General features: G+C 43.5%; 1 protein-coding gene and 1 non-coding gene across 2 annotated transcripts in view; both read right to left on the reverse strand.

Moving 5' to 3' along the window:
* Nucleotides 1-12,205, reverse strand: part of LOC110530116 (anoctamin-8-like) — a 30,377-nt gene that overhangs the window by 4,857 nt on the left and 13,315 nt on the right. The window contains 11 exon segments of the mRNA XM_021612944.3: nt 193-324; nt 4,702-4,893; nt 5,130-5,786; nt 5,893-5,967; nt 6,107-6,162; nt 8,387-8,513; nt 9,068-9,220; nt 10,522-10,683; nt 11,240-11,367; nt 11,553-11,669; nt 11,977-12,073. Coding sequence (XP_021468619.2) covers nt 193-324; nt 4,702-4,893; nt 5,130-5,786; nt 5,893-5,967; nt 6,107-6,162; nt 8,387-8,513; nt 9,068-9,220; nt 10,522-10,683; nt 11,240-11,367; nt 11,553-11,669; nt 11,977-12,073 — 1,896 coding nt within the window.
* trnak-cuu (transfer RNA lysine (anticodon CUU)) lies at nt 9,578-9,650 on the reverse strand. Its single transcript has one exon. It is a non-coding gene; the product is annotated as a tRNA-Lys (tRNA).

The following is a 12,205-nucleotide window of genomic DNA, read 5'->3' on the forward strand; positions in this document are numbered from 1 at the left end:
CACCTCCTCCTTTTTTTGCTATGGTCCATTGTTTTATATTCTGTAATCTTTGTGGATCTATGTACAGTGTCCTTGGCTTTGATAAAGGTAGTATATAAAAAGTACCACAATTGCTACGATTGTTGTCTGTATTTGTGGCATCGATCCACTAGGTGTCACAGAGTGAAGACAAAATGGCTGGCTACGTTTTACCTCCAGTACCACGATGGAGATGATGACCATCTCAGGGCTCAGCCAGGGGAAGAGACGCTGCAGCTGACCACACTGGCCAATGAGATAACAGTTCACCATAATGGCTATCAAGCCCATGGCCTCCATTGCTGTCTGCACACAGAGAGAGTGAAATCTCTGAGGAAAAATAACTTTGTGAAATAAATAACAGTTAGCATGTTTTTTTGCAGAGATGCTTGAAATGCATGATTCTGAAATGGTTCGCTGAGCTTAATTGCAGGTAGGGTAAATATACACTGAGTGTACAAATCATTATGAACACCTGTTCTTTCCAAGATAGAGACTGACCAGGTGAATCCAGATGAAAGCGATGATCCCTTATTCAAATCAAATCAATGTTAATGTGAGTGTAGCAAAATGCTTGTGCTTCTAGTTCGGACAGTGCAGTAATATCTAACAAGTGACCTAACAATTTACCAACAACTACCTAATACGCACAAATCTAAAGGGGTGAATGAGAATATGTACATATAAATATATGGATGAGCGATGGCCGAGCGGCGTAGGCAAGGTGCAATAGATGGTATAAATACAGTAAACATTATTAAAGTGGCATTATTTAAAGTGGAATTGTTTAAAGTGACTAGTGATCCATTTATTAAGTGGCCAGTGATTGGGTCTCAATGTAGGCAGAAGTCTCTCTGAGTTAGTGATTGCTGATTAGCAGTCTGATGGCCTTGAGATAGAAGTTGTTTTTAAGTCTCTCGGTCCCAGCTTTGATGCACCTGTACTGACCTCGCCTTCTGGAAGATAGCGGTGTGAACAGGCAGTGGCTCGGGTGGTTGTTGTCCTTGATTATCTTTTTGGCCTTTCTGTGACATTGGGTGCTGTAGGTGTCATGGAGGGAAGGTAGTTTGCCCCGGTGATGTGTTGTGCAGACCGCACCACCCTCTGGAGAGCCTTGCGGTTGAGGGCGGTGGGATAGGGAGAAATTTAATACAGTGGGGCAAAAAAGTATTTAGTCAGCCACCAATTGTGCAAGTTCTCCCACTTAAAAAGATGAGAGAGGCCTGTAATTTTCATCATAGGTACACTTCAACTATGACAGACAAAATGAGAAAAAAATCCAGAAAATCACATTGTAGGATTTTTTATTAATTTATTTGCAAATTATGGTGGAAAATAAGTATTTGCTCAATGACAAAAGTTTATCTCAATACTTTGTTATATACCCTTTGTTGGCAATGACATAGGTCAAACGTTTTCTGTAAGTCGTCACAAGGTTTTCACACACTGTTGCTGGTATTTTGGCCCATTCCTCCATGCAGATCTCCTCTAGAGCAGTGATGTTTTGGGGCTGTTGCTGGGCAACACGGACTTTCAACTCCCTCCAAAGATTTTCTATGGGGTTGACGTCTGGAGACTGGCTAGGCCACTCCAGGACCTTGAAATGCTTCTTACGAAGCCACTCCTTCGTTGCCCGGGCGGTGTGTTTGGGATCATTGTCATGCTGAAAGACCCAGCCACGTTTCATCTTCAATGCCCTTGCTGATGGAAGAAGGTTTTCACTGAAAATCTCACGATACATGGCCCCATTCTTTCTTTTCTTTACATGGATCAGTCGTCCTGGTCCCTTTGCAGAAAAACAACCCCAAAGCATGATATTTCCACCCCCATGCTTCACAGTAGGTATGGTGTTCTTTGGATGCAACTCAACATTCTTTGTCCTCCAAACACGACGAGTTGAGTTTTTACCAAAAAGTTATATTTTGGTTTCATCTGACCATATGACATTCTCCCAATCTTCTTCTGGATCATCCAAATGCTCTCTAGCAAACTTCAGACGGGCCTGGACATGTACTGGCTTAAGCAGGGGGACACGTCTGGCACTGCAGGATTTGAGTCCCTGGCAGCATAGTGTGTTACTGATGGTAGGCTTTGTTACTTTGGTCCCAGCTCTGTGCAGGTTATTCACTAGGCTCCCCCGTGTGGTTCTGGGATTTTTGCTCACCATTCTTGTGATCATTTTGATCCCACGGGGTGAGAACCTGCGTGGAGCCCCAGATCGAGGGAGAGTATCAGTGGTCTTGTATGTCTTCCATTTCCTAATAATTGCTCCCACAGTTGATTTCTTCAAACCAAGCTGCTTACCTATTGCAGATTCAGTCTTCCCAGCCTGGTGCAGGTCTACAATTTTGTTTCTGGTGTCCTTTGACAGCTCTTTGGTCTTGGCCATAGTGGAGTTTGGAGTGTGACTGTTTGAGGTTGTGGACAGGTGTCTTTATATTGATAACAAGTTCAAAGAGGTGCCATTAATACAGGGAACGAGTGGAGGACAGAGGAGCCTCTTAAAGAAGAAGTTACCGGTCTGTGAGAGCCAGAAATCTTGCTTGTTTGTAGGTGACCAAATACTTATTTTCCACCATAATTTGCAAATAAATTCATTAAAAATCCTACAGTGATTTTCTGGATTTTCTTTTCTCATTTTGTCTGTCATAGTTGAAGTGTACCTATGATGAAAATTACAGGCCTCTCTCATCTTTTTAAGTGGGAGAACTTGCACAATTGGTGGCTGACTAAATACTTTTTTGCCCCACTGTATTTAAGGACAACACACCAGCCAGCTGGTCTGCATATGCTCTGCACAGCCATCTGGTCTGCACGAAGCTAGGGATGCCGTCTGGGCCAGCAGCCTTGCGAGGATTAACAAGTTTAAATGTTTTACTCACGTCGGCCACGGAGAAGGAGAGGGGTGGGCGCAGTCCTTGTTAGTGGGCCGTGACGGCGGCACTGTATTATCCTCAAAGCTGGCAAAGAAGGTGTTTAGTTTGTCTGGAAGCTTGACATCGGTGTCCTGGTTTTCTTTTAGTAGTCCGTGATTTCCTGTAAAACCTGTCACATACGTCTCGTGTCTGATCCGTTGAATTGCGACTCCACTTTGTCCCTGTACCGGCATTTCGCTTATTTGTTTGCCTTGCGGAGGGGATAACTACACTGTTTATATTCAGCCATATTCCCAGACTTCTTTCCATGGTTAAATGCAGTGGTTTGCCGCCATCCATCCACAGTTTCTGGTTAGGGTAGGTTTTAATATTCACAGTGGGTACAACATCTCCAATGCACTTCTTTATAAACTCACTCATAGAGTCAGCGTCTAGATCGATGTTGTTATCTGAGGCTAACTGGAACATATCCCAGACCGCGTGATCAAAACAATCTTGAAGCGTGGATTCTGATTGGTCAGACCAGCGTTGAATGTTTCTAGTTACTGGTTCATCCTGTTTGAGTTTCTGCTTATAAGACGGTAGGAGCAAGATGGCGTCGTGGTCGATTTTGCCGGAGGGTGGGGGAGGGATTTGTATGCATCACAGGAGTTAGAGTAGCAGTAATCAAGTGTATTACACCCGTGCGTAGAACAATTAATATGCTGATAGAATTTAGATAGCCTTCCTCTCAAATTTGCTTTATTAAAATCCTCAGCTACAATAAATGCAGCCTCAGGATATATGGTTCCAGTTTACATAGAGTCTAGTGAAGTTCCTTGAGGGCCGTCTTGGTGTCTGCTTGAGGGGGAATGTACACAGCTGTGACGATAACTGATGAGAATTCTCTTGGGAGATAATATGGCCAGCATTTGATTGTAAGGAATTATAGGTCGGGTGAGCAGAAAGACTTGAGTTCCTGTATGTTGTTGTTATTACACCATCTTCCCAGAGAGGAGTTTAACTCTGTTGGCGCGATGCATGGAGAAGCCCGGTGGCTGAACTGATCCCGAGAGAGCCATGTTTCCATGAAACAGAGAATGTTACAATCTCTGATGTCTCTCTGGAAGGCAACCCTTGCTCGAATTTCATCTACCTTGTTGTCAAGAGACTGGATATTTGCGAGTAGTATACTCGGGAGCGGTGGGCGATGTGCACGTCTACGGAGCCTGACCTGGATGTCGCTCCATCTGCGGCGCTGTTGTTTTAGGTCAGCTTCTGGGATTAGGTCCATTGTCCTGGGTGGTGGTCCGAACAGAGGATCCGCTTCGGGAAAGTCATATTCCTGGTCGTAATGTTGGTAAGTTGACGTCGCTCTTATATCCAATAGTTCTTCCCGGCTGTATGTAATAAGACTTAAGATTTCCTGGGGTAACAATGTAAGAAATAATACATAAAAAAAACAAAATACTGCATAGTTTCCTAAGTACTCGAAGCGAGGCGACCATCTCTGTCGGCGCCATCTTGTTTTTCAGTATATTCACATAATTTAGACATACAGTATATAGATTTACACGGAGTGTATTGATGTCACTTGTTAAATCCACTTCAATCATTGTAGATGAAGGGGAGGAGACAACAGGTTAAAGAAGGATTTTTAAGCCTTGATAAACTCATATTGGAGAGTAGGAGTGATGACCTAGGATGATTTTTGCCATTTAGATCATAATGAATAGGATTATATGAACAAGGGGGGCCTGATTCTAGATCAACACTCCTACTCTGAAACATATTTTGAATACGGGCCCAGGTGTGAGAGACCAATGACCTGCCACTGTCCAATGCTCTCCACCCTCTGGCCAAAGGGCCTCTGCAGGCCTGTGCAGAGCTTCAAGGCGTCACTCCGGATTTCGATGATGTTGTTGATGAGGGCCCACATAGCAGCCAGCGGGAAGGCGGAGGAGAAGAGCACCACGTAGCCAAACTGGATGAACATCTCCTGGTAGTCCTGCAGGGTGTCCTGTTGGGTCAGAGGTCAAAGGTATGAGGTCAAAGTCACAATCACAAAGTCACATGGAATAGCATTGGTGTTTCAAATAACTTTTTACTTTAAATGTGAATGTACTGCTGCATGTACCAGCTACTAACACTAGCCAGAAATACTCTCCAAGTCCATTAAATTAAACTAAACACGTATCCAATATAAACTGACAGCAGGTCAAGTGCATAACAACAGATCTGATGACTAAGACACACCTCATATGTCTGCATGCAGCTCTCAACCTCTGCTTGGCTGAGAATGACAGACTTGGGCTCATCAGGCGGGTCAATCCAGGACTTTGTGGCCTTTTTCTCTGGGATTGGACTCTTCCATCTCTGACATACTAGCGTGTCATAGCCATTTGGTGGGGAGACACTAGTCTTCTTGGTCTCAGAGGACTCATAGGTGACAATGTCAGAGACTATCTCAAAGATGCTGGAAGGATCCATGCCCTCCTCCACCAATGTGGGACTCTCCTCCAAGAAGCTGTCCTCTGGCTGGGTCGCCAAGGCAATGTCCCTGGCAACATGCACCTTCTCATTGAAGCTAATCTTCCGTTGCCTCAGTGTGTAATTTATGTCCCACTCTTCCTCTGTAAACCTATAGCCAGCTTTTAGATCTCCTCTCTTCTTCTGTTCTGTCTGTCCAGGAAGTGTGGCAGGGCCTTTGGGGCTTAGCAGGGACTGGATAGTCCATGAAGCCTGGGACTTTCCTAGAGCCAGGCGGCTGTATTTGAGCACTATGGCCTGGAGAATCTCCCACACGACCTTGGGGGTAAATACTCCTAGTTTGTGATGCTCGTACAGATAAGGCTGGAGCACTTCCTTGATGTTCTGGAGGAACTGGCGGAAGATCAGGAGAGTGGCTAGCGTCTGTGAGGAGACAGTGTGAGTGATTCAGTTGCTATTCCTTGGGGATTTTTTTGTTTGTTTGTTCAATCATGTTTTCCATTATCTAAATCTAATTGACTGATTTTACCTCCTTCAGTCGCTCCATGTCCTTGAGGTAGAATCCGATGTAGAAAAGGCTAAGGTAAGAATTGATAAACTCAAACTGCAAAATGAAGAGAAGGACTTTAAATCAGACACGGCATTTCTAAACATATATACAAAAGTGTTAGTCAATAATACACCCCCGTGAATAACAGTGGTTAGTATGGTCGAAATCAAAAAAGAAGAAATATCTAACTTACAAAAACCATTTTAATGATGAGATTATTCTCATAGGCACTCTGAAGTCTGTAGTTCTCTGTAAGAAAATAATACCAATCATCAAAAGACATTGCTCCATTTGATACTGATTACTGAACAAACCTGTGTGATCACATTGTACAACACTACGTACCTGGTTTGAGGAGTTAGCGAGGTGACTTTGGTCAATTTTTGAGTTCAACTCGGGATAACCGGGGCTACAGAAGTGGCTCACATTTTAGACAGGTACATTTACATTTACCGATTCCTTCAGAACTAACCTGCTCCAGGGCAGGCTAACTCAGGGCTAACTCTACTAATCCTGAATGAAATGCCTGAGCTGCAAGTTGAGGACCAATTGAAACAGATTTCCTCCCCTTTGACAAAGATTGCGTCATCGGCATCTTCATTTGAGGAAAACGACTGATTTAAATATTGTTTCTTTGTGTGTTTAAGAAATAGTCATGTTAAAATACTTAATGAACATATTTTTATCGATTAGGAATGGGGGAAAAAAGCACACATTAATAAGCACACCAAAGACGACATTAACAATAAGTAATAAAATAAAGACGGGACTTGTAAAAGCCGATTTCACACCATAGCCTGCTAAATCTGCAAGATCACTTTTGTTAAATTTGGACTTCGGCACAAATGAAAATGTGGCACTGAATCGCCCATGGATGTTTCAGCATTGTCTCAATGAAGAGCTCAGCATTCGACTAGCCACGTGCGACATGCACGCACAGTTTAAAGTCTGCTAGAGTTAGTGGCAGGTGGACGAGCAATATCCACCGTCAGTGGCGTAGCGGTGCCTGGAGAAGTGTGTATACTCTTATTTTGCTAAAATAAATCCAAACGGCCCGCCCGGTGAAGGAAAGGCGCCCTGTGTGAAAAATTCTGAGAGAAACCGTGACATACTCTGAATGATCTAAAATGATAAATCCCATATTGGTGTTTCACAGTCAGGCCAACCCAAGCTGTACTGAGCAAGAAGGCTAATAGTAGGCCCACTATTGAAATAGATAAATGAGGCTGTCAACCGAGTCAGAAATTCACAGGTTTCAGATTAGTATTTTTTTTTCTTCTTTTTTTCACTCTCAAAGTCACACTTTTATTCATAGAAAAACAACAAATTGCATGTTCTAAGTCCACAACAATGCTTGTTTGTTGTTTGGTTAGCGGTGTTTCAGTAGCGCACATGAAATGGAGTTTGCAAAACAAATGGCCACTGTATTGATGCAAATAATCAAGATATTATTCTGCCAGGTAGGCAGGCATAGGCTACTTTATAGCTAGTTAACATTTAACTGAGAAGATTTTTGGGAAAGCCTTTCCATCTACCCGAAGACAATTAGGCCTATCATTAGCGCCAATATATTTTTCCTGTTCCTTAATTGTTTGAAACATGGACATTTTACTTCATATTGTGAGGCATGTCTTACCTTGTTTCAAAGTAGCCAAGCCAAAAACCAATCATAGGAATGTTGAGGGATTTTTTAAAAACATGAACGCTCTCCTGTTCATATCAACTTTCTTGTCTATTGTCTAGCAGCCAAAGGCATTATCCTAGTCACACAGTATTAGCAAACCATGATAGTTGTTGCATCTTTAGATCTCCCCCTTTCTAATATTCAAACAGATATTTCCATCTCTGTCCATGAAACCGATTGCTTGCGGTGAGCATTTTAGAACAGTGTTTTCCTACAAATTGCATTTTGGAACATTGTAGGCCTACAGTACCACCATGTGCACATTGCTGCACTTAAAATGTGAAAAAAAATCATATTTTTATCCAAATTCTAAGCGAAACATTCAGATCTTTTCCATCAGCATTATTAATTTATACTCCGTGTACCTCCACATCACTAATTTGCTACCCATCAGTGGGGATTAAGAAATTAGTATATGCAATGCCGACTGAAAAAAGAGTGGGTATATGGAGTATACCTGCGTATAGCCTCCACTACACCATTGTCCACAGTCGTAATATGGATGAAAAGCTAACTGAAGCTGGCTATCTTTTGAAAACCCTGAGTAGATCTAGCTTGCATCGTAGTATACCCCTCTGAAGAGATTAAAGCCAGTGTTCTTAAAGCATCTCAGACTAAGAGTGCTGATCTAGGATCAGTTTTGCCTTGCATATCATAATGAATAAGATTACATGGACAGGGAGGGGGACCTGATCCTAGATCCGTACTTCTATTCTGAGATGGGTGCTCACTGTTCCAATCATTCCTCACCTGGTGCTGATATTAATGAATCTCAGCTGCACAGCTTACCCATATAATTGAGCCAATGGGCGATCTTCCTATACACCTCATCACATACAGTCACAACGATGGCCAGCAACATTTTAGGAATGAATCTTGTGATACTGGGTAACTCCTTAATTTCCATCACAAACTCCTATAAAAAAAAGGAGATAAACCACAACATCAGCATATTGAATTACAGAAAGACAGGTTAATTAACACTGTAGCCATTCTCTTTTATCTTAAAAGTGCCTACTCCTCAAAAGTTAATTGGTTTGCATGTGATTTAAATGGGATAGTGTATTTAAATGGGGCGGCAGGTAGCCTAGTGGTTAGAGCATTGGGCCAGTAACTGAAAGGTTGCTAGATTGAATCCCTGAGCTGACAAGGTAAAAAAAATCTGTCATTCTGCCCCTGAACAAGGCAGTTAACGCACTGTTCCTAGGCTGTCATTGTAAATAAGACTTTGTTCTTAACTGACTTGCCCCGTTAAAAGAAAAAAAAGAAGCACTAATCGTACCTGACATTAACACTACCAAGTGCTTTGACGAAAGGAGCTCCCCTCTAAACGTGTCAGCAATACATATTATTAACGGGAATTAAGCTGCCGCCCTGAACCTTCTTGCAATACCGGACCGTGTTTGATGATCATGACTTTTGGGAATATGTCGGATGAGGCTATTTCCTGTTGACTTAGCTGTCTCTTACCTGCATCTCCAGACAGACAAGCATGGCCAAGAAGACGAAGCAGAGACAGAGGAGACAGATGGGGAGGCTGACCATCCACCTGAACATTGTCCTCTTCCAGGGTGGGTAGTATAACTCCTCACAGCCTGTTATTGGACTGCACCGCTTCACACCCTGCACACAGAGATACAGGCTTCGTCGAGCACCAACTAAAATGCTTGCGCCCAAACTGGGGCTTGAACCCACGACCCTGAGAGTATGCTTTACTGAGTGAGCTAGCTCCGCCTTTATAAACCACAGGAGGCATGTGTCCCCCAAAAGATAAGACAGTAGTTGAGAAGCGGCTAACACATTACAGTACAACGTGGGGCTCAAACCAACAACCCTGAGATGAAGAGTCCCACACTCTACCACATGAGCTAGCCAGGCCTGATAGCAACACTGACAACGTCCTGTTTAGAAACCACAGGAGGCATGTGTCCCCCCAAAGACAGTAGTTGAGAAGATCAGGACCGCCAGCTAAAACATTTACGCCCAACGTGGGGCTCGAACCCACGACCCTGAGATTAAGAGTCTCATGCTCTACCGACTGAGCTAGCCGGGCCTGATAGCAACAGTAACAACTGCCCGTTTAGAAATCTCAGGAGGCATGTCTCCCTGCCCCAACCCTTGGAATTCACACAACACTCTCCAAGCCTCGAGCTCATATTACTTATCACTGTAGACCCGTAAACTCTGGCCCTGGAACAACCCTGGAAAAGCTACTTGAGGCTGGTGATGGAATTTGTACTCTGTCCTGAAGGAACCAAACAGCACTGGTAGTAATCTAAGGCTGGGATTCAAACTAAGGTGTGTTGTAGAGCGCTATCGACAATACGTCTTTTAAATGCAATGTTCCCACAGCAGATGTCGGCTCAATCGGAAAGTACCTATAAAAGTCCTGAAGGAACCAAACAGCACTGGTAGTAATCTAAGGCTGGGATTCAAACTAAGGTGTGTTGTAGAGCGCTATCGACAATACGTCTTTTAAATGCAATGTTCCCACAGCAGATGTCGGCTCAATCGGAAAGTACCTATAAATGTCAATGGCTCTACAACACGCCAAACAGATTGAATCTCGGACTAATCTCCAGATCTAAAGTATTGCGTAATTGGCCCGCTGCTCGATCAAGTTCTAGGTCCAAACATTTTAAGAGAAGAGATGAAGAGATGCTAGAACAAGGAGCGGAACCAGAACGAGGAGCTCCACCCTCTCTCTTTGCACGTTACATCCCGATTGTTCCACCCCCTTCCAAAATTAGAAAGATTCTAACACCTTTGAAATCATGATATGTCTAAATAACCAGTGACTGCTGCTCGTTAGCCCACATTCCTTCCCGACAGATTCTACGGTACCAGTTATGTTTATATAGATCTGTCCATGAGAGATTCATCTCAACTCTGAAATGAATAGGATGCAATAATAGGACACTCACCCGAAACTGGCGACGGGGCTCCTCAAGGGGCTCGGCGGGGGTGTCCAGTGTTCCCCACATGTATGCCAGCTCGGCCTCTCTCCGCTTCCATCTCTCCAGGAAGAGCGTCGCCCACACCACGTTGAAAAGGGCAAACACCACACAGCAGATGTCCTGGCTGGTCTGTTAGGGAGTGGGTGAGCCACATGAGGTACATACAAAACACAGGGACCTTTGTACAGTAACTCAAAAGAACAAAGGCGACTGTATCATTTTACATTGAAGTCATTTCGCAGACGCTCTTAATCCAGAGCGAATTAGATGAGCAATTAGGGTCAAGTGCCTTGCTCAAGGGTACGTCGACAGATTTGTCACCTTGTCGGCTTGGGGAATTAAGAGCTGTGGCGGGGGGATACATTTTTGAAGTATAGGCCAACACATCCATGTTTTGTTTCATGCTGTTTCATGCAGTGATTGTGAAAAGAAACACCTACACATATTCCCACAATGGGTGAGTCATTTGTATTGTGCAACTGTGAAATCCCATTGTGTATGTTAGCTACATTTAGCCTAATCCACGATCTGTTGGTGCCATCTTGCCAACTCCTACGTCACTGTCACTGGCAGATTAGGTAGTAGGCTGAACTACATTGTGTATGATACATTAGTTACCGTATATTGACAGGTTTATTGGCCAGTGTGTGGTCTCCATTGAGGCATGTGATGCTGGATCACCTACCTGGTCAGCCTCTGCCAGGATCCACATCAGGAAGCCAACGACGGCAGGGTACAGCATGGAGTTGGTGTAGAAGCCCAGCCAGGCAAAGTACATGCCGATTTTCACCCCAAAGTAATCACAGACGTCATCTAACACACAAGGATCAGCAGCCACGGACCAACAACATGGACAAAAGACAGACAAAATGGGTTATTGGTTTCAGCTAGTGAATGATCATTTGAAGAAATGTGCATCTTTCCATTGATATTGCATTTGTAGTGCAGATCATTGTAACAATAAGTAATGCTGTGTTGTCTCAACAGCTGCTGCTCACCCAAAGGCTGTCTCTCACAGACAGCTTGGACCCATGACGTCATCAGCTGACTGAGGATCCGTTGCTCGTGTAGAGGAAACACTTGACAGATTACACCTCTGGCCACCAGTTCTGGAACTATAATAAAAAGGGAATGCCATTCATCAGATGATTTTATCCATTGCAACTGACAGTCATATGAGTGCATATTTAAAAAAAAAAAAAAAGGTTTTATGTATGTGTGGTCAGAGCTCCCTATCCTGACGTTTCAAACTCTACCGACTGAGCAATAGAGGAATACATTATTCATGTCCATACTCTCCAAGGATATTTAAACGTTTGAGATCAATCAACATAGTTATCAGTCAATAATGAAGCAGTCTTACTGTATATGTTGTCATGCTGTAGAGAAAGGGATTGATGAAATACAAAAAGAACAGTTTACTGATTGGTTGTCCCTCCAGGAAGTGAATGTTGTGAAGGACCGCCCCTGGTTTGGCACGTAGGTTATCCAGCCAGTACTTGATGATACTCTGACGCTCCTAAAGACAAGGTAAGAGTGGAACAACCACATAGATTAAGGGAACAAGGTAAAAGTCAGCAACAGGACATACACTATATATGCAAAAGTATGTGGACACCCCTAGAAATTAGTGGATTTGGCTATTTCAGTC

The sequence above is a fragment of the Oncorhynchus mykiss genome, chromosome 8 (genome assembly GCF_057628025.1).
Source record: "Oncorhynchus mykiss isolate SJ-2025 chromosome 8, ASM5762802v1, whole genome shotgun sequence".
In the NCBI taxonomy this organism is placed as follows: domain Eukaryota; kingdom Metazoa; phylum Chordata; class Actinopteri; order Salmoniformes; family Salmonidae; genus Oncorhynchus; species Oncorhynchus mykiss.